The following is a 22,816-nucleotide window of genomic DNA, read 5'->3' on the forward strand; positions in this document are numbered from 1 at the left end:
ACCAAACTGCTCATAGCCTTGAGAAATGGCCACAATAATTCTTTATTTTGATGGGGGATACTTTTAGGAAATTAAAATGTAATGACTTAATTAAAACATCTGGGACTAGAAAAAGAAGTGTTTGTACAAAATTGCAAGGGAAATATTTGTGGTTGGGTTTAAAAACCCACAATTTTTTAAAAGTAATAAGCTTTGCAAGGTTATACACATACTGGAGGGAAATAAACTCATGGGGACATAAAAATATGACAGAATTTCTCTATGTTTGTACATAGAAATAATGCAGAAATGTGCTTCATCATTTCCTCTTAGGGGGGTGCTAATTCTCATAGAAATGGATTCTAGTGTATAGACTTGCAGTCAGAAAAAGTATTACTTCAAAAAAATATTGAAAAATAGATTTGAGCAAAAGCCTTTAAGAAAATTAATACTGTAACATCTTACCACTGAAAACATTTTCACCTTGTCTGGTTTACTCAGGCAAGCTTTGATGAGGGATGCATTTCTCAACTGTCTGCCAACTGTCAACTCTACAAATGAGCATGGCTGCAGCCATTATTCCTACTCATTTTCGGTTGCCACATAGACACCATCCTCCCTTCTCCATTAAAAAATGGAAATTTTGAAACATGTGACTTGACTGAATTGTCATTACCAAACTGTGTCTCATAGCAAAGATGTCACTCTGGTCTTTGAAGCCATTCATCAGGCCGAGAATCAGTCAAGTTTGATGTTGGACACGATGACACACCATCATCTCTTCCAATCTCATGGCTCCTCTCCAGGTAAGGTAGCCAGTAGACTAGAGTCACTAATCCACCTCCAGTTTATCGTAGAAAGGAGATGAAGCTCGGTGTTTTCTAATGAAGAGGTCAGTCAGAGGAAAAAAGAATTGCAGCATGCTTACCTGAAACCTCCCTCTGTACTGAATCTTACCTTCTAGGACATTTTACATAAAGCGGAATGGGCCTATCATAAAAACCTCTTGATTTTTTCAGAAGACCGAAGATTTCTGATGGGATATGAACATCACCATGTGGAATGATGGGGGGCAACTAATCAGGAACTATTCTCTGATATACATACATTCTACTAATACCAGTAAATTTACAATTCAAAGCTTCTGAATACGAAATTGGAGCCTCAAATCTTATCTGAGAGGTCAGCCACCTGACTTTCAAACGATGAGAGGAAACATTCACTTTTAACACAGAAATCCCCTCCTCAAAAGAGAAAAACTTATTTCTTCCAATTTCCACATGCTTGCATGCAAGTATCAAGAGGGAGAAATAACAAGGGAAAAGGCATTTGATTTCCACTGGTTCTACTACTTTCATGTATTTTATTGGAAGGCATATTTTATGAAAACAAATAAATATGCAAGTACATGGTCTTTTTAGGTAGATTGTTACATTACTGTTCACACATTTTTCAGAATTAGCACAGCCCGTTATCTGGTCTGAATAGGGAAAGTTATAGAACTGAAAGGTTCCAAGAGGACTTAGTTTTTAGATAGTCCGTCAAGGGACCGATATAAATCGATCACACTATATGGCTTACAGCTCAGTATTAAAATCAGATAGCTATTTTGTTAGCCAATTTGAAACTCAAGGATGAAATTTATCATTATTCCCCTGGATTTACGGGCCAGCAACTAATTTTCATGGGAAAAGATTGGATTGTTTAATTATCTCAACAACTCAATAGTGTCTTGATACAAGACTAATATGAAGAATGATTGTCAGTCTTTATGGAGTTCACCATTTTGTCTTGTCCTTGCTTTGGACAGTCTAGATTAGTCTTCCCAAGTAGTTCCCACCAATAGGGACTACAATCATTCACAAAGAGAATATTCTGGGAATAATAAGAACTGTAATCTTATATATTCAGAAGACTTAAGGTTGGGAAAGGCTTTTTTCCTGATACAGTACTGACTTGGAAAAGATAAACTGATAATGGTCTCATTTAATTTCTCCATTTTAAAATCCCAATTCCAATGATTACCTATATCTAACAGAAGATATCTTCGGACTCCTCCCCAAGACGGCTGCTGAAAGGTGAGACCTTTTTTTTCTTCTCTTACCCACGATCTGCTGTTTGCTACCAGAGCTGATTCTTTGGCGGCCCTGCCCCCTGGATTTGAATGGGGGCACTTAGGAATGACCCAAGAAGACTTTCAGACAGCTGGGAGGGGGAATCTTGAAGACTGCAGCTCCTTGTGGGAGCAGCCAGAAAGTCAATGGTCTTTTTACATCTCTTCCTACCAGCAGTACATTTTTGTAAGACTTTTAACTTCACTTTTTGAACTTTTATTTTTGTTCTTTATCTTCAAATGTTAATTGGCTGGCTGAATGCTGACTTATTTCAATCCCCAGCTGGACTCTATTTGCTTTTTCTGTTTTCTCTTTATTTGGTTGTTTACACCAGCTTCTACTTTCTCATATGGAAACGCAGCATGTGTCTTTGGATGGTGAAAGTGTTTATATTTGGACTATATCTTATTGAATATTCACCACAAAGAATCTGTATTTTATTAACTTGAAAAATGGTTTTGGATCAAAATAGTTCCTTTTGTTTGTTGCCTGTTCTGCTTATCTACTCCACTGAGCAATAAGAGAGGAGGCGGCTAACACTGGGGGACGGGGGAAGAGACTGTTTAGTAACATGCAATCTCTGATTTTTTTTCTAAAAGGTTTGATGAACTCATAAAGACCATGGAAAATATTCTGAAGAAACCGACCCTACTTTAGATCAGGGGTGTCAAACTCGCAACGTCACATGTCGTGACGCATCACAACTTTTTTGCCATTGCCGGCAATGGGGTGGGGCACGGTTTTGCTATGATGCATCCGGCCCACGGGCCGGCAGTTTGACACCCCTGCTTTAGATCCACAAAAGGAATGTGTTTTTAAATTGACAAATATAGACTCAGAAACAACAGACTGCAGAAAATGTCAGAGCCAAGAGTGTGATTCTCTGGCAGTAAATTTTATTTAATCAATCAGTAACTGATAAGAGATGGCATTAAGAAACAAACATGAATATTTGATCTGGGACCAATTAGGGTTAATTTTTGGGATGAACTGGCATTGAAGTGGTAATTTTCTATGAGTTCATTACAACAACAGTATGTTAACAGAGGGTTTTGGAATTTCAATCTTGTCTTTTTTATCAATAATTTTACTACTTTTATACTTATATATTTTTATTATTGTTTTTCCTGTTAACTATTTTGTTATTAATATAGTACAGACATGTCAAACTTGCGATGTCACGTGACATCGCGTGACGTATCAGAGCTTTTTCTCCATTGCCGGCAATGGGGTGGGCGCGGCTTCCACGTAATGCATCCGGCCCGCGGGCTGGCAGTTTGACACCCCTGATATAGCATATAGATAACAGGCTAACAATTTGTAAACAGATGTAGTAGTTTAGCAGTTTAAAACTCTTGGACTGTTTTGCAATGGGTGGGAAACTAACACTGTTGTATTATGTTAATCAACATTAAACTAGGGCAGATACTATATGTATGTCTGTGTGTTTTCTAAGACACTCTTTCTTTTTAATGTCTTGTTTTTGGTGTTTTGTATTTTAACCTTCTTTGAATTACACACACACACACATACAAAAGATATTCTTACAACTACAAATTCAGGGAGGCCAAAGAAGTCTCTCCACCACCACACACACCCCCTCTTTACCAGAGTAGTTCTGGCAGTCTAAGGTTGCTAGTTCATTCTTCACACATGCACAATATCCACAGTACACCACGGGGGAAGAACTAGCTTTGCACCAGCTGGCTAGCAGCATTTGGGGGATGTCCGGTCATCTGAGCTTTCTTCTGCCAGCCTCGCCTTACATCTGGGCAGGTCCAGCACCGGCTCCCACTTCCATATGGAACACTGCTAGCTTTTCCCACCTAAGTGGTACCTATTTCCCTACTTGCATTTTTATATGCTTTCAAACTGATAGGTGGGCAGGAACTGGGGCAAATGACAGGAACTCACTCTGCCATGCGGTGCCATGGGCTTGAACCACCAGAGTGCCAACCATCTCTGGATGACAACTCCAGCATCTTTAAGCCATTGCACCCCCATAAAGAAGTCCTGAATGTTAGCCATCAGCTTTCTTAACATTCCTAGGTATAGCCTCTTTCAGGCAGAATGGAAAGCTCTCAATGAACTGAAAGAGCTACACTAAAGAAGCCAGAGAGAAAAAAAAGATACAAAAGAAACAAATGTGTGATGTGTCTGAAATGCCCTACCAGTATTCAGGAACCCAGCAACAGTGGTATAGTTGCCTGCTTTCATGAAGAAACCCTTATTTCAGGGGAACAGTGAGTTCGAATCTCTGTTGAGACAGACATCCCAATCATGCCCCACTTCAAGTTTCATTATGACCTTGGCAAGCCATACCAGGGATAGTTAGAAAAAAATCTACCTACTTAGCTTTGTGTCCCAAGTTAGGCTACTAGTACAAATGCCCATTAATTTACTAGCTAAAAGTAGAGGTCAAATATCCTCAGTGCTGCTTCCTATCAAGCAAAACTTCAGGACACATGCAAAAATATGTACTCTGCCCCAGACTGATGTGCATGGTGCCCCCCCGTTTCACCGTCAGAGGCCTTTCTGGAGGTCGTTTCTCAGCTGCAGAGACCTTCCCTGAAGGCCTCTGCTGGCAAAACAGAGGCTGGGGGGCAACACGCGTGAGCGGCAACAAGCAGCAGCAGAAGTGGGCCAGCAAGGCAGGTGTCGGGCCGTGGGAGGCCTGGCTGCGGCGGTCCTAAGGTAAGTGGGTAAGACATCCCCCCCCCAAAATAAGACCTGGCACCTCTTTTGGAGGCAAAAAAATTATAACACTGGGTCTTATTTTCAGGGAAACATGGTAGGTGTAAAACCTTGCTTTTCTCCACATTAAATTTCATTTTGTTGGATAGGGCCAATTGTTCAAGTCTGTCAAGATCTTTTTGGATCCTGAGCTCGTCTTCTGGGATGTTGGCTATTCCTGCCAGCTTGGTGTCATCTGTAAATTTAATCAGTTCCCCTTCTATTACCTCATCTAAGTCATTTATGAATGTATTGGAACCTTTTGGTACCCCACTGCTTACTTCCCTCCATGTAGATGTAGTACCATTAAGGACTACTCATTGAGTATGGTTTGTCAGCCAGTTACAAATCCATCAGGTGGTGATGCGGTCTATCCCACATCTTTCTAGCTTACGAAGAAGTAGGCTGTGGTCTACTTTGTCGTACTGAAATCTAAGTATACTATGTCTACAGCAGGGGTGTCAAACTGCCAGCCCATGGGCTGGATGCATCATGCAGAAGCTGTGCCCACCTCAGCTCCAGCAAGGGGAAAAAAGTTCCGAGATGTCACGACACGTCACGTGGCGAGTTTGACACCCCTGGTCTACAGCATTTCACTGGTCTACTAATTTAGTCACTTTGTCAAAGAATGAAATAAGATTGGTTTGGCAAGATCTGTTTTTAACAAACCCGTGCTGGATTCTAGTTATAACAATTTGTTTCTAGGTGTTCGCAGAACTGATTTTTTATTATCTTTTCCAGTATCTTCCCAAGAATTGAAGTTAGGTTGATTGGTCTGTAGTTTCCAGGGTCTGTTTTTTTCCCCTTTTTTCAAGATGGGAACCACATCAGTTCTTTTCCAATCCTATTTCTAACTCAAATAATCTAGAAACTGGAAAGAAAGTTTCCATTATCTAAGTACAACTTTAACGTTTAAATTCAAGAACAGATTCCAGGAACATGTTCACTCAAGCAAGATATCCCTTACTGTATATAATGTACAAATCACAAATTAGAATATGTGATTAAGAGGAAACATTTATTTTGGATTAGGCAATATGAAATATAACTGTTTTCTACCAGTTTCATATGCTACAGAAATATTTTGATTCCTTTGAAACATATTCTGCCTATTTCTCTCTCCAGTTTGCTTGTTTAAGTCTATAGATTACAAAATAGTACCTGTGTGATTTAAGGAGGGAGGATTCGCTCAGGATATTTGAGCTATTCCAGAAATGGCTGGCCTGTTGTTCCCTCCCTCTCCATTTAATTTAGGCTGAAAAATGCAGAACTAACATTAGAGCATGAGGAACCTATTTCTTTTTCTCCTACACAGCAAGAGAGTTGTACAGGTAGTCCTTGACTTAACAACAGTTCATTCAGTGACTGTTTAAAGTTATAACAGCAAAGTGACTTATGACTGTTTTTCACACTTATGACTGTTGCAGCATCTCCATGGTCACATGATCAAAATTCAGATGCTTGGCAACTGACTAATATTTATGATGGTTGCAATGTCCCAGGGTCACGTGATCACCTTTTGTGACCTTCTGACAGTCAACGGGGAAGCCAGATTCACTTAACAACCATTACTAACAACTGCAGTGATTCACTTAACAACTGTGGCAAGGAAGGTTATAAAATGGGGCAAAACTCACTTAACTGTCTCTCTTAGCAAAAGAAATTTTGGGCTCAATTGTGGTCATAAGTTGAGGACTACCTGCATAGAAATAAAAAGAGAAATAGATTCCTTCCTTCATTCCCTCCATCCCCAACTAAGCCATATTATCTAGCATCTCCCTTTGACCTGGCTTGTGTATAGAAGTGTGTTGGGTACTGAGATTCTTACCAATTATACCAACCATACAATGAGATGTTGTAAAGGGGAAGCATAAGGATCAGCTGCAAGCCAGCAGTGGCAATAGCCATCAGAAAGGTGGCTGCAGTGACAATAAGAACATAGAATTAATACACCCCGCTCATAACAGCCTCTCAACATCATCATCTTTTCAAAACACAACTTCAGGTCAAAGTAACACTTTGCAATAGTGGCAAATATCTGTAGCTCGGGTATAGGATGAGGGTGAAGGTTCATTCTCCAAGCTTGTGGGTTGGTTTCCGAATGTTTTGTTACCAAGCTAGGTAACATCTTCAGCGGCATTTAGGGGATGTCTGTGTCAGTGCTCTTCTGTTTATATTAAAAAACTTTGTATTCCAACACACAGCACCCAAACCACACCACACCGCCATGCAAAACCTAACCCTACCATACACAAAAGGTGTGTCAGAAATGACAGCCAGAATTCTCCAACCCCTAGGAATAACGATAGCCCACAAACCCACAGCCACACTACACCAGGAATTATCCAGAACCAAAGTCAAGACACAGAAGGATGAAAGAAACAATGTTACCTACAAAATCAACTGTAACAATTGCAACCAATTCTACCTGGGACAAACATGTCAATTAAAAAACAGGATCCACGAACACCGGCTAGCAGTCAAACGACACGATCCCAAATCCTTAAATCGCTACCCACATGACACCAAACAGTACCAGTTCAATTGGAGCAACACTAAAATCATCGGCTACACTATCACCTGCCACGCTTGTGAGTTCATCGAAGCCTGGCACTCCACAAGCAATTCCATCAAGATACATTGATCTACAACCAGCCTATGAACCCCTCAGAATGCAAATCAATTGCACAGCCAACAGAAGACAGCACCAACCTACTACCAACCCCCCAGTTCACCTTCCAATGACCCTGACCTGATATAATCTCCCCATCACAAGTCCCTGACCTGAAGTAACATTCCCATCACAAGCCTGTCTGATGACTCACACCTGACCCATCACAAGACCCTCACTTGACACACCCACACCTGAAGCCCTTATAAACAGAAGAGAACTGACACAGTCATCCCCTAAATGCCGCTGAAGATGTTACCTAGCCTGTTAACAAAATGTTCTGAAACACACAAGCTCGGAGAACGAACCTTCACCCTCAAAGTAACACTTGCTTCAGAAGAACTTCATAGTATTCATTCTCCCTCTTTAAAAATTTAACATAAAAGAATGGGCAACAGTTCAGGGGCAACTGAGCCTTGGTGGAGCAGTGGGCTAATGCCTCCTTAAGTAACACCAGCTGCCTGCAATTAGTGCAGGTTCGCATCCCACCAGGCTCAAGGTTGACTCAGCCTTCCATCCTTCCGAGGTAGGTAAAATGAGGACCCAGATTGTTGGGGGCAATTAAGCTGACTTTGTAATAATGCCGCTTGGGGGTGTGTGTGAAAGCCCTAATAAGCAGGCATATACATAGAATGAAGGCTACTGCTAAGCTTGTAAGCCGCCCTGAGTCTTCGGAGAAGGGCGGGATATAAATGGAATTAAAATAAAATAAATAAATAAAACTTTTCCTGGGCCCCATAATACAAGCAGCAACTCTAGCCTTCCCCAAAAGATGCTGGCATGAATAGCTGCCTACCCTTAGCTTATAGGGATCCATCCCAAACACAGGAATTTAAGGGATAAGGACAGGAACTGTTGCCTGTTACTTTAGCACACAGATTAAATTTGGGGCACCCCAACTACATTAATTAGATTTTCCAAAACTAGATAAGGAATGAAAAGGATGCTCCCAAGAGAAACATCTTACCTAGAATAAACTGAGAGACCCAATACAGTACCTTCCAAGAATTACAGTCTACTAAGAGAAACAGATAAAAACTTCCTTCCTTTTAGACTACACTGTTAATCAGATAAAGATCCCTTGAAAAACTATCTGAGCTGTATTAATGGAACTTGGGTGTTCACCAAACCAAATTATGCTCTCCCACTCTGTACTTACCTGTTGGGGGGAAACCCAAGCCCTCAACAACTTAAGGGCTTAAAATAGTTAGAGGATGTTTATAAAACACATGCTTTTTATAATAAAAAGTTAATTTAGATTAAATTTATTTTTTAAAATACATAAAAGGTTAAAGTCATCACATAAAAGGACTTACAGTGCATGTCACGTTCATGTTCGTATTCAATGAAGGCGTAGCCACGTGGCTTGCTGGAGTGCTTATTGTATACCATGTAGATCTAAAAAGGAATAATTAAACAGGCATACAGCCTCAGGGAAGCCCATACAACAGCAGTCTGAGGGTTATATTGGGCTTCACACAACTCACTAAAAATTATACTCCAACATTAGCAGTGGGCTAATGCCTCCTTAAGTAACACCAGCTGCCTGCAATTAGTGCAGGTTCGCATCCCACCAGGCTCAAGGTTGACTCAGCCTTCCATCCTTCCGAGGTAGGTAAAATGAGGACCCAGATTGTTGGGGGCAATAAGCTGACTTTGTAATAATGCCGCTTGGGTGTGTGTGTGAAAGCCCTAATAAGCAGGCATATACATAGAATGAAGGCTACTGCTAAGCTTGTAAGCCGCCCTGAGTCTTCGGAGAAGGGCGGGATATAAATGGAATTAAAATAAATAAATAAATAAATAAGGGGTATGTTTTGTTTATACATTTACATTTCGATAATTTTGCAGGGTTATGTAATAGCAAAGTGCTACAAAATGTTTTGTTTTTAAGGGTCTGAAGATGGTATTAAGGAGGCAAATTGAGTACTTTAAATGTCTTTTTAGAAAGTTGTATTTGTTACATTTTAAGGAATGTTTAATATATGCCTTGCCTCATTTTGCCTTTTAGCCATGCACAAATATTGAAACCCCACCCACCTAACCTGCAGTTTTCACATCCCTGACAATCTCCATTTGAGTTCTAAAAAATACCACTTTGAAGAATCCCATCAATTAATAGATTACCAGTCAAATGAAAAAAAAATATCAGCATCCTCTTTTTACGCTCTTCTATTATTGTCTGGGTAAGGATTTCCACAGGAAGATTCCTTATATGAATGTCTTTCTTCCCTTTTATTTATATTGTCTAATCAGTCACTATGATTGCAACTATGAAACTTCAGCTGGTATTGCCTTTGCAAATTTTAGATTTTTGAGATAAGGACCCCAAAACCACACTGTATCATCTTATTTTACATCCCTTCTGAAATTTCTTAAGTATATTTTTACATGAAAAAAAAACCTATCATGGGAAAACACTAATTCCTTCCCTTAGAGAGCAAAAGCAGGAATGTTAAATAGTAAATAGGAATATGATCTCAACCTAGACTATGAAGAATACAAAAAGGTGCTCAGAAAACAGGGCACCTCCCTTTCCATTGTGAAAATATGTGTTTTCTGGAGGAATCATCTAAACCAGTGGTTCTCAACCTTTTCTTCACCACAGACACCTTTTAAATACCTTTTGTGGCCACGGATCAAAATTTAACTTAAGATTTAAATCATAACATTTCTCCAAGCCTTTGCAGACCCCCTCTGACACTGCAGCCCCCCCAGGGGTCCAGGACCACAGGTTGAGAACCATTGATCTAAACTAATCACTCACTCTTTTGATGGGTCCATAGACTTCAAACTCTCTCCTCAGCTTGGACTCTGTTGTATCATAATTCTGGAACGTAAGTAGGAAGAACAGAGTTAAAACTAATGGAAAACCAATAACACATCTCTCTATGACTATTAAAGAAGCTAGCTGATTCATCTGGCACCTCAAAAGCTCTTATAAACAATAAACTGGATGTAGAGCAAACCTCAGCATGTACATTCTTTACCAAGTGGAATGAAGGAAGCCCCTCTTCTCAGAAATTATGCTTCCCCAATCACCACCACCAAATTCTTTCTTGGAAAGAAAATCTGGGGATGGAATTGGGGAAGTATGTCAATGAAAATTCTCGGTCATCCAGGTAGAGTTGTCTGGAAGTTGAGTCATCGCAACTGGACTTTTCTTTAGTAAAATTACACCTATCCTGTCCTTGAGCAATCCCAGCTGCACTGGTTTTTATATAGTGAAAAAACAACCATCCTTTCCCCATTTCCCAGCAGGTGATCAACTAGACCAGAGGTCCCCAACCTTTTGGGCACCAGGGACCGGTTCTGTGGAGAGAGGTTTTCCCGCAGACCAGAGTGTGGTTTTGTGTGCTGCCTGCATGGGGCTTTGCTTGTTTGTGTGGACCGGTTGCTGGCATGCCGTGGCCCAGTACTGGTGCACGGACCAGGGGTTGGGGACCACTGAACTAGACTGCAAGGTACTGGGTATAGTGATGTCTGGAGCACAACAGGTCACCAAAAGCACAATCAAGAGCTGCATGGGGCTAGCAAATTGTTTACATGCATTTTAATCTAACCACTGATAGAAGGAAAAGTAAATAACTTACAACTCTGGCCACAAAAAGTGTCTTGAAGGCATCTCCTTGAGCATTGGGATCATTATGTGGATCCCCTAAAAGAAAAGATAATGAATCAGATTACAGAAGAAATGAGAAAAAATATACTTCTACTTCCCTTTTTTTTTACAAGTGCCAGGCCTCATTTTTAATTAATGGGGTTGCTATTAATTTTAAGTTAATGATAAAAAGAATCCATTCCTTTACAGCAGGGGTGTCAAACTGCCGGCCCATGGGCCGGATGCATCATAATGAAACCGCACCCACCCCATTGCTGGCAATGGCAAAAAAGTTGTGATGTGTTGCAACACGTCACATTGCAAGTTTGACACCCCTGCTTTACAGCTTTCTACTGTGTCTCACTTACACATCTTCAATTCACTTTCAACCTCTTGCTGTCGGCGTTCAATCTTCTCTCGCCTCTGCAATGAAAGGGACCAAAAAAACATAAGGAATGCTTATCTTGTTTTTCAGTATATCTCTACGAAGAACAACTGTTTGAATGTTACAAGGGCCACCTCTTCAACATCCTTCTACTTAATTCTTTCTATTTTAGGACCTTGGAAGAGAGCAAATGCTGATACCGGTATACTTCACATTTAACTTTGTGCTATACATACCTTCCGTTCCATCCGTTCCTCCCGTGTCTCTGCACGAGTAGGTGGGGGAGCATCACGTGGGTCCTGAAAGAGAAAACTGTTTTGTAATAACTCTGAATATTAAGACAAAATTGTTGAGAAAGTAATTGCTACAACAATCGTTCTGATTCTACAAGCATTAGCCAATATCCCACTAACAAGCAAAAGATAGTTAAGACCAATACTACTAGACCTACCTCAAACTCATGGATGTAGGGAGCAATACCACTATAAGGCTGATTATGATGTTTCTCATGGGGTAATTTTTCCAAAGGAGGCAGATAGGGTATAGGATCACGGGGTGCAAATAGTGCCAACAAATTTGGGGGCAGGAACTGTGTCATCTTGAAACACCTGTCATGTAAGGAGAAAAAAATTCAGGAAGTTTGAAAAAAGAACAGCAGTGGCTAATCCATGCGATTAGCATGGAAACCAAAACAGATTTTTTAAGCCAAACATATAAACACTTAACATCTGTCTGCAACAGGGTAAAAACAGTAGGTTGACATATTTTGTGGGATATCACCAGTTTGAACCTTGTTACTCACACAGAAGAAACTAACCTTAAAGTTTTATTTTTCCAAATGGCAAGTGGAAAATTGTTTTAAGTACTTTATCATATATAAACTATTCGAGATGAAAGAGGCCCCTGCAAATCAGACTGTTCTCTATAGTGCAATTGGACAGCTTTTAAAAAGTGGCATTCCCTCCTACAATCTTTATTTGTACAAGCCACTGTACCTCCTCAGCATTCAAGCCCTGGTTTCACCACATGGGCTAACTTCTCTTCTCTAAACACTTTCTCGCACGCGACCTGGATCCCCATGACATGTTGCAAAAAGGTAATGCGCACGAGGAGTTTGGAACTCAGCAGCGCGTGCTTCTGATTGTTGTGCCTGTTGCCGCTGTTATCCCAGCAGCCCCTTGAACCTCACTTGCTCTAAATTGCGCGCGCAAAGACCTCTCCCCCTTCTCTCAACCTCAAGCTCGCCTCACGTCCTGTTCTGTAGCAGGCCTTCCTCCTCTTCCCATGGGATCTTGCCCAAAATCACTGCCCTCGGATCACTCGCTACCGGCAACAACGCACCCCCGGCCTTTTTATTCCCAAGTAGAGCCTCTTCTCTATTCCGCACGAATGAGCCAGAAAACGACCTTCTCCCACTTCTCACGAAACAACGCACCACACGCACTTCACGGACGCACTTTGGATCTCACTGGCCGACGTGATCGTCCGTGAGCTACGCCCCTTCTTCAGCACCTCCCGCCGCCACAGGCTGGGCCTATTGGGCGCGCACTCTGCGCATGCTTGGATGGATGCCCCATCACCACGCTTGAATCCTTACGCGTCGGTTCTTTTTTTTAAAACAAGTTTTATTAATTTTTCCAATTTTACATCAAAATATCAAAATGTTTAGAAAGCAACGTGGTGATTGGGTAATCAATAGTCCAGTAATAAAATCATTTGTACCTATCTCAGGTTAAATCATCTAAAAATTCCCTCTCTGTTTCCCATAATTACTATGTCACAATTGTTTGGGACGTGGCTCAATATCCCAAAACAAACTCACTTGGAATTCCAGTAACAAAGTTTTTATTTAAAAAGAAGCGTTTGCAAAGGCTTGGTGAGCTGACAGGAGTTATCACAAGAGTTCAGTCACACCTTATACAGCTGTTTGACACATTTTTATATCCTGCTCCCGACGCTGATTCCCCCCTCCCTATCGCACTCAACACCCCTTCCCTAATCATCCGATAAACTATCCGGACCGCCTAAAACCACTGTCCCTCCCATGTTCCAGGAAGCCCCTTTGTACACATCCTATCTATCACCATCTAATTTTCTGTTAACAAAGCTCAGCTCCTATAGTTATTTCTGTATTTCCTTTGCTTGCGGTTTAGGTTAGCTAGCGTTTTCAGCTTGTCACATTTGTACTTGTCAACTTTTAGATGAGATAGAGAGACAATCGTTATTACTTAGGATTTTCAGGTGGCTTCTTTTAATATCCTTTAGACTCATTAGAAATTTCTGAATAATATTTTATTCCTTTCACAATCAAGTTAATACATTTCTAGTTATAACACAGTTAAAATATTTATCAATATATTTTTACTTATAGTTATCATGTCCTGTTTTTAAGATTTTACCAATTTTCAATTACAGTGCTCCAATTTAGCCTTTAAGATCCATAGTATTTAACTTTCAGGTAACCCAAATTTCCCCTATTTCATTGCATAATAGTTATATCTAAAATACACATGTAAGGTTTCCCATGAAGGGATTTTATTATGCTTAAGGTTGACGTTAGTAATATTGATGTTAGTAGTGATACTTTGTAATCATCTTTATTTATGTGCAAGCAGCTTTGTAGGTGCTTTATGTCGTGTAGTGGGTTCTGGAGAGCAGGAAAGACCAGGCCGATGAGTACAACATAACAGCTCTTTATTTGGTGGAAGTGACTGTACTGGGGAATAGGGGCTACCTGCACGCCTTATACCCTGGCCAGTACCTGGCCAGGTACACAACCAACCAATCGGATAGAACCTCTGTTTCCCGCCGAAACTGCTTCCAGCCAAAACAGTTACAGTTCAACGCCTCCTGGTGGTGATTCTTATACAAGTGCTTTAGTTGTTCCTAAAAGCCTAATACATAACACCCCTTCCCCCTTAAGGATGAAAGAATACACATATACAACTATTACATTCATGACAACCAAACTTCCCAATGGACCTAGCCACCCAGCTTCCCTTATTTGCGCACATAGTCAGTGTGGTACGCGGGTGGCCTATGGGGCTGAGATGAACGTCTTAGGGTTTCTTCCCCCTTGTGGGCTGGCACCTTACTCGGTGTATCCTGAGAGTCCAAGTTCTCCTGAACTGGCGAGTCAGCAGGTAAGCTCTGGCTGACCGTTCCTGGTAGATCCACCCCATAGTCAGACCCTGTGGCAGGGTTAGCCCCACGGTCCTGGGAGGGTCGCTGTCCTGGTTGATCGGGGTTCTCCCGATGCAGCTCTGTGTCAACATGGTCCTCCTCAGGCTCGGACGCGGTTGTTTGTTGGTGGTGCTGGTAGGGGGGATGTGAGCTAGCTTGTGTGCCAGCCTGAAAACTCAATGAGGGGTAATTCACCCCGTAGTTGCTTGGTGACCGTTCTGGAACTCTTTTCCTTATTTGGTCTATGTGCCATCTGACCTGACGACCCCCCTCCACCCCTACTACGTAAGATAAGGGCCCAGTTTTGTCAACCACCACCACCGAAATCCACAAGTGTCCCGGACTGTAGTTCCTGGCCCAGACCAAGTCACCCGGGTATAGTTCTCTTGGGGTTTGGGGTTGCGCGGCCTCAGAAGCCACTCTGTCAGGGTGAAGCCTGTCCAGTTTGGTGATGAGGCGTCTGCCCCAACGGAGCTCCGCAGGACTCTTCCCCGTGGCTGTGCATGGTGTGGTGTGTTGTGATAATAGGAATTCCGCCAACCTGTGGTGCCAATCAACGACGATAATGCACCTGAGTGCATCTTTGGTTGTTCTCACCATCCTTTTTGCTCGTCCATTAGTCAACGGGTGGAAGGGCGCGGATGTGGCGTGTCTAATCAGGTTTGCTCTCATGAAGGCCTGAAACTCAGCAGCGGAAAATTGAGCCCCATTATCTGATATGACAACGTCAGGCAGACCATGTGTGGCAAAGTCTCCTGAGCACTTGGATTGTTCTTGCCATGGTCATATTTGGGACTGGCACTACCTCCAGCCATTTTGAGTGGCTGTCTACCACTATTAGGAAAAGCTGTCCTTGAAATGGACCAGTGTAGTCTATATGGACCCTGGACCACGGTGTATGTGTTGCCTCCCATTTGTGGACAGGCGCTTGGGGCATCTCAGGTCTGGACCTTTGGCAAGTGTAGCATCCCTGTACTTGCTCTTCCACTACCTTATCTAACCCTGGCCACCAAAGGTAGCTCCTTGCTAAAGCCTTCATGCAAACTATGCCAGGGTGCCCTTCATGTAGAGACTGCAGAACTCTCTCTCTCAGTGTTGATGGTATAATAACCCTACTACCCCACAACAGGCATCCTTTATGTGCAGACAATTCATGCCTCCTTACAAAATACGCTTGGAATTCTGGGCCTGGACTTTTATCCTGCCACCCTGTGAATACCCAAGACTGAACTCTGCTCAGGATTTTGTCTGAGGCTGTCTAAGCTGCAACATCCCTTGCATGGAGAGGGCATTCTGGTAGTTCTTGGATTGCCAGTATCTGTGCAGCGGGCGGCGGATCTGGTTCTATGTTTGCTAGGGGTAGCCTACTTAACCCATCTGCATGGCCCATTTCTTTCCCTGGCTTATGAATCAGTTTAAAATTGTAAGCTGATAGGAATATGGACCATCTGAGCATCTTAGGGGAGAGTATTTGTGGGGTTTGTTTGTCAGTGGTGAATAAGCCTAATAGAGGCTTATGATCCGTAAACACTGTGAACTCCCTACCATACAGATAGTTGTGGAATTTTTTGACCCCAGCCACTATTGCCAGGGCTTCCTTGTCTATCTGTGCATAGTTCCTTTCTGCCCCTGACAAGGTTCTAGAGTAGTAAGCTATGGGAACCTGTGTACCATTTCCCTCCAGATGGTTTAGCACTGCTCCCACTCCATATGGTGAAGCATCGCAAGCAATGCAGATAGGCTTGGTTTCAATGAAATGGGTGACTGTGGACTTGTTGGACAGTAGAGCCTTTAGGTCCTGGAAACTTTTGTCATGGACATTGGTCCATTTCCATGCAGCTTTTTTATCTAGGAGTCTATGCAGGGGTTCAGCTATGGCTGCTTTGTAGGGTAGGAAGGAGTGGTAAAAATTTAATAATCCCAGAAAGGCTTGCAGTTCCGCCTTGTTCTTGGGAGTGGGGGCCATCTTAATTGCCTTCACTTTGGATTCTGCAGGATGAATCCCACTGGCATCGATCCTGAACCCCAAAAATTCTGTGGATGTAACCCCTATGCTGCATTTGTCTCTTTTTAGTTTGAGACCTGCAGAGTGAAGCCTCTTTAAAACTGCCCTAAGTCTGTCTGCTAACACTTCCTCTGTTTCTCCAGCAATGGGGACATCGTCAAAATAAGGGCATACACCTTGGATGCCCTTACGTTTTCGCTCCATTACCTCCTGAAAAATTCCTGGCGCTACACTTACCCCAAACTGCAGGCGGTTAACTCTGAAGGCTCCCTTATGAGTTACAATTGTTTGTGCTGCTGCTGTCTCCATGGTAACTGGCAGCTGCTGGTACGCCTGCGCGAGGTCTAGTTCAGCAAAGATGGCGCCGCCTTGGAGGGAAGCATGCTGGTTTAGGGCCTTATTTAGGGTGCATTTATAATCGGCGCAGATACGGATCTCCCCGTTAGCTTTGAGGGGGGTGACTATCGGGGTCTCCCACTCTCCCCCATCTGTCAGCTGCAGGACCCACTGTTCTACTAGTTTGTCTAGCTCTTTTTCAATTTTGTGCTTGAGTGCGAAGGGGACTCTCCTGGGTTTGATTCTAATGGGTAAGACACTGGGGTTTAATTTAAATGAAATGGGGGGCCCTGTGTACCTTCCCAGCTTACTATCGAATACATCTGCAAACTCTTTGCAGACAGATTCAATGTTGTTTCCCTGCAATCTGTGGATGCCAGATATTACGATGCCCAATGCCTCAAACCAGTCCAACCCGACTAAACTGGTCCTACGGCCTTCGACTACGATAACATCCAAGTGCCCCTGAAACCTCTTAAACCGTACGGAAAGGGTGGCCTCCCCCTTAACTTTTACTGGGGCATTTTGTAAATCGGTTAACATGATACTGGAGGGCCTCAATTTAACCCACTGCTTGCTCTGGCCGCAAACAAGTTTAAATGTCTTGTCGGAAATAATCGAGACTGCAGAGCTGGAGTCTAGCTCCATTTTACAAGGAATGCCTTGTAAATGGACTTCCAATTTTAGTTTGGGTTTAAGCGACCGGCGGGCCCCGGTTCGGCACATGGCCCTCCGGCTTTCGAAAAATCCCACGCTTGTCGAGCTCCAGGCCCCAGTACCTTTCCCCGACGAGTTCTCCAACTGTCGCTTGGGTAGGCCCTCTCGGAAACGGCTACGGCAGACCGCTGCGATGTGGCTCAATTTTCCACAGGCCCGACACATGGCCAACTGGAACTTGCAGTTCACCCGCAGGTGGTTGCCTCCGCAGCCTCCGCATTTGAGGGATGGAGCTGCCTTCTGGCTCTCCCTGTGCTTGCATCGTCGATCCCGTTGTTCCGTTTTTCGCTGGATCTGGTCGATGTTGGTTTCTTCCTCGTCTGTGTGCTGGCCATACGTAGCGCCTTCGTAATGTATTGCTTCCTCTGGGCTGCTGGGCAGAGGAGTCTGTACCGCTTGCACCATGCCTCCGGCTGCCTCGTCGGCCAAGATCTCATCTTGAGCATCTTGGAGAGTTATATTGGGCCTTGCGAAAAGCCTCTGTTGCAGTCGCTTATCTCTTAGGCCACACACCAGCCTGTCCCAAAGTCTCTCGTCCAGGTTGGAGAACTTGCAGAGCCGGGCGGCCTGTCACAAGGCCGTGATAAACTCCGACGCAGATTCGCCCGGCTGTTGTACCCTCTGGTCAAACCGGAACCGCCAGGCCAGCTCGGACATTCGGGGCTTGAAATGCCCGTTCAGCTTTTGCATCAGGTCTCTGTATGAGACAGTTTCGATCGGCATCGGTGCGAATAGGCTTTCGGCCAAGTCGAATGTGGCAGGCCCGCTTATGCAAAGCAAGGTTGCTGCTTTTAGGCCGTCCTCGGCGATTTGGTTCACCTGGAGATAGTTCTCGACTTGCCCCAGGTGTGATGGCCATCGTCTGGGATGGCGGATGTCGAATTCTCTGGGCTGGCTGATCTTTGGCATCTTCCTCTTATTCTCGGATCCTGCTCCGCCGACTCAGATGGTGGGTTCTGAGTATGTGAGGCCACTAGCGTGGTGACTAGCCGGCCATAGAAGGGGGGGAAAAGATGCTTCTTTCCTCCAGCACGCGAAGCCGTCCCCTCGTGAATTCAGCTCTTTAATGCGAAGCAGCATCCCACCTTCGTCGCCACTGTTGTGTAGTGAGTTCTGGAGAGCAGGAAAGACGCCAGACCGATGAGTACAACATAACAGCTCTTTATTTGGTGGAAGTGACTGTACTGAGGAATAGGGGCTACCTGCACTCCTTATATACCTGGCCAGGTAAACAACCAACCAATCGGATTGAACCTCTGTCTCAAACCTCGTCCGGAGAGCAGGAGATTCAAGCAACCGAGACGAAAGCTGAGTTTTCCAAAACGGTTTAATAAGCAAAAGCAAACGATCTCCAAACGGAACAAAGCCAGCGTTGGCTGCTACCTGCATCCAACGCTGTTAAATACACATTGCAGGTACACACTCACGCCCCACCCGGTTGCACCCACCTCCGCCCATCCCCTACTTAACCCCCGCTTCTCCCAAACAACTCCCTTTGCGACACGCCCGCCACCCATCACCCTCCACCTCCCAGCTGAATCCCCTCGCGCACGCTCGTCCCGACGCCGCTCGACGCCACCCCCACACCCTATGCAAAGCTGGCGAGCCCCCAGTCCTCTTGTATGGGAAACGGCCTCCGCTGCCATGGGCCCCGTCCGCCAACGCCGCGAAGGCCAAATCAACAGCTGGTCTAGGCCCAGGAGCCTGCGAGGCCACCGTAGCCGGCAGGCAGGGGAGGCTGGGCCTAGGACCCTGCGAGGCCACCGTAGCCGGCAGGGCTGGGCCGGGCTGCACGACGCACGCGTGCATCGTAGAAGCTCCAGCCGGCTCGGCGTGCACAAGTGGGGAAGGGCAGATGTCAGCCGGCCGTCGTTGCTGCCGCAGCCGTTGGGGTGTTCTTTCGGTCCGGTGCCAGGTGCCAGGTGAATGTCGCGTCCGTGGCGCCACTGGGCGTTGCGCCCACGGGGCGCGACACTCTGTTTCCTGCCGAAACTGCTTCTCACCAAAACAGTTATAGTTCAACACCTCCTGGTGGTGACTCTTATACAAGTGCTTTAGTTGTTCCTAAAAGCCTAATACATAACACTTTATATTGGGAAATTACTTATATACGAGCAAATGTTTCATGCTTTAGGTACAGGTGATTGGTTACATGAAATGAGGATGGTGAGGGGAGAGGGAAAAGGAGTTATGGTGGAACCTGGGTTGTTGTGTATGAGTCATCATCTAGGAATTATTTTTGTGTACCTTTTGGTTCCTAGTACCAAGACCAGATCTCTTTGTTCTGGAAAGGTATAAAAGGTGGAAGACATCTTTCCTGGTTGTTGCCTTCATCTCTCTACCAGCCACGAAGAGAGATGAGGCTAAGTCTTTGCCTCACAATTTCCCCAGCATTACTCAGGAATTTAAAAGAGCAAAAGAAACTCCTGAGCTGAGGTTTCAACAAGCAAACAACTTTTATTTTGATCAAAGTTGTAAGATGATCGCATGAGGTCGATGGATCGTTAAGGTGCTTCCAAGTAAAAGGCATCACGCAGAGATGCAATCATATTAGCTTTATTCAATGATAGATTAAAGAGAAAGAATTACTTGGCATGAAGGCATTCATGCCTGCATGTGAGAGAGAACAAAAGAAAAGAAAGCAAGCTAGCATAGCATAACTGGAACATAACAAGAACTAAACTGAAGAGAGACTAGAAGCAAAGAGCAGCCCCCTTGAGCAGAGGTATTTATGGGGGGTCTGGGCCCCTCCCTAACCATAAAACTCTCGCCAATGGGGCTGTAGGGGTCTGAGACCCTTGGCTCATCAGTGGAAGCAAAGAAGCCTCTTTGCCTCCATCTGATGACCCTTTTGGGGAACTGCCATGGCTGGCACAAAACATCTAACAATTCCCCTTCTTGCCAGCCAATGACAGGGACCAGTGAATGTGTGTGAGGGGGCGAGCAGGTATCATAGACATGCATAAAAACATTCAGAAGGCCAAACACAAACGCTTACACAGAAGGTTGTGCCGGTCAATGGGAACAGGTTTGGTGAACAGATCAGCTATCTGGTCAGTAGTGTGACAGTGCTCAACATGTATAAAACCCTCTTTGGCAAGCTGCCTGACATTTTTATAGCGTATGTCTATGTGGCGAGACCTAGATCCTACTGCATAAGCGCCCGAGATTGCAATTGCGGCTGTGTTATCCTCTAGAATTTGGATGGGCAGAGGAGGAGATGCCCAGATGCTTGTTATCAGATCATTGAACCAAATCAAATCATTGGCCATGTCTGACAGGCTGGCATATTCAGCCTCGGCCGTGGAGCAAGAAATAAATTTTTGCTGCCTAACATGCCAATGTATTGGACAGCCATTTAGCAATATGAGGAAACCAGAGGTGCTCCATCTACTTTTGGTGTCGCCAGCCCAGTCTGCGTCTGAGTAAGCTGAGAGCTGGGCCGTCTTCCCCTTCTCTGGTTCTAGCATAAGGAGAGCATCAGCCGTGCCCCTAAGGCAGACATGTCAAACACAAGGCCCGGGGGCCAGATCCGGCCCGCGAAGTGGTTTCATGTGGCCCGCGAAGCCATCCTGGAAACAGTGAGGGAATGGCCCCCACTGCCTTGGCCCTGGCCCAGAGACCCTCCTTTTGCCAGAGACCCTCAGATCTGTCCCACTCCTGCTCAGGCCCCCATAGGCACCCTTGATGCGAACGATGTAGAGCTGGCCACGCCCACCCAGTAGGCCATACGCACTCTAGCCACGCCTACCCAGTAGGCCACGCCCACCCTGGCCATACCCACCCGGCCCCCTGAGGGCAACCGCAGTGCTGATGCGGCCCTCAATGAAATTGAGTTTGACACCCCTGCCCTAAGGTATGTAAGTACCCTTTTAACAGTAGTCCAGTGGAATTCCTTTGGGTGTTCCACGTGCCTGGACAATAGATTCACAGCTAAAGCTATGTCAGGTCTGCTCCAATTGCTGATGTATAGCAAGGAGCCAATCACAGATCTGTAAAGCATGTTATCTGTGAATTCAGGACCGTCCTTATGAGTGTGGTTGTAATAGTCGCTTTGCATTGGGCTATGCATAGGATTAGATTCTGCCATTTTGCATTTGGCCAATAACTCCTCTATCTTTTCTTTTTGAGATAGAGCGAACCCCCCCTTAGTGGCCAAAATATGCACACCCAAGTACTTGTCAACCCGCCCCAAAGACTTCAGAGTAAACCTTTCTTCCAGGGCCTTGGCAAATTCTTCCAGGGCCTTGGCAAATTCATCACACCCTTCCTACATATAATAGGTCATCCACATAAACTAACACCCGTTCTGTGGTACCCTTGGAGTTGCGTGTGAAGACATATTCATCTGCATGGGATGCAGTGAAACCAACTCGTTCTAAACTCTTTCTAAGACAGTCATACCATAATTTCCCTGACTGCTTGAGGCCATATAACCCTTTGTGGAGCAACCATGTATTTCCCCCTTCTTGCTGGTAGCCAGGAGGAGCCCTCATGTAGATCTGCCGGTCCAAGTTGGCGTGGAGGTAAGCTGTCTGGATGTCGAATTGGAAGACTTCCTCTCCCAGAGCGGCTGCAGTCACGAGGGCGGCCTTGACGCTCTCTGCCCGGACGGTTGGAGAGTAGGTCTCGGCGTAGTCCTCCATGTAGCGCTGAGCGAAGCCCTGGGCTACCAAACGGGCCTTATACAGGTAGAGGCCATTGGCAAGTGGTTTGGCCTTGTAAACCCACCTTGTGCCAATGACTTTTCTTTCCTTTGGTGGTTGCTGGGGGGTGAAGACCTTGAGTTTCTTTAAGCTCTGCATCTCCTTCTCCATCGCGAGCTGCCATTTCTCCTGTTCTTCAATGGGCAGCTCCTGGATGTCAGAGAAGGATTTTGGGGTGACCACAACGCTGTTGACAGACGCGATGTGGCCAATGTCAATTCTCTTTGGCGGGATTCCTTTGTTGGACCGCTTTGACCTCCTTACCTTCTGCCACTCACTGCCCTTTTCTTCCGTGGGTCTCTGAGGCGTCGCTGGGGGTGAAGACGGCGTGTCTTCCTCCATGGGACTGGACGCATCTTCGTCTTGTTCCTCACTTTCGTCGGTGG

The 22,816-nt window shown here is 44.7% G+C and overlaps 1 protein-coding gene across 2 annotated transcripts in view; it reads right to left on the reverse strand.

Moving 5' to 3' along the window:
- The window catches only part of LOC310648284 (U1 small nuclear ribonucleoprotein 70 kDa-like), a 37,870-nt gene extending 24,945 nt beyond the window's left edge, over positions 1–12,925 (reverse strand). For both annotated transcript variants that reach the window (XM_083376036.1, XM_083376035.1), the window contains exons 1-7: positions 12,825–12,925; positions 11,935–12,091; positions 11,720–11,782; positions 11,467–11,521; positions 11,091–11,155; positions 10,265–10,327; positions 8,814–8,895 (exon numbers count right to left, since the gene is read on the reverse strand). In XM_083376036.1, the coding sequence (XP_083232162.1) occupies positions 8,814–8,895; positions 10,265–10,327; positions 11,091–11,155; positions 11,467–11,521; positions 11,720–11,782; positions 11,935–12,081 (475 nt within the window). In that variant the 5' untranslated portion in view covers positions 12,082–12,091; positions 12,825–12,925. The remainder of the gene's footprint in view (positions 1–8,813; positions 8,896–10,264; positions 10,328–11,090; positions 11,156–11,466; positions 11,522–11,719; positions 11,783–11,934; positions 12,092–12,824) is intronic.
- Between the last annotated feature and the right edge of the window lie 9,891 nt (positions 12,926–22,816).

Source organism: Vipera ursinii (genome assembly GCF_947247035.1).
Source record: "Vipera ursinii genome assembly, chromosome: W".
Classification (NCBI taxonomy): Eukaryota; Metazoa; Chordata; class Lepidosauria; order Squamata; family Viperidae; genus Vipera; species Vipera ursinii.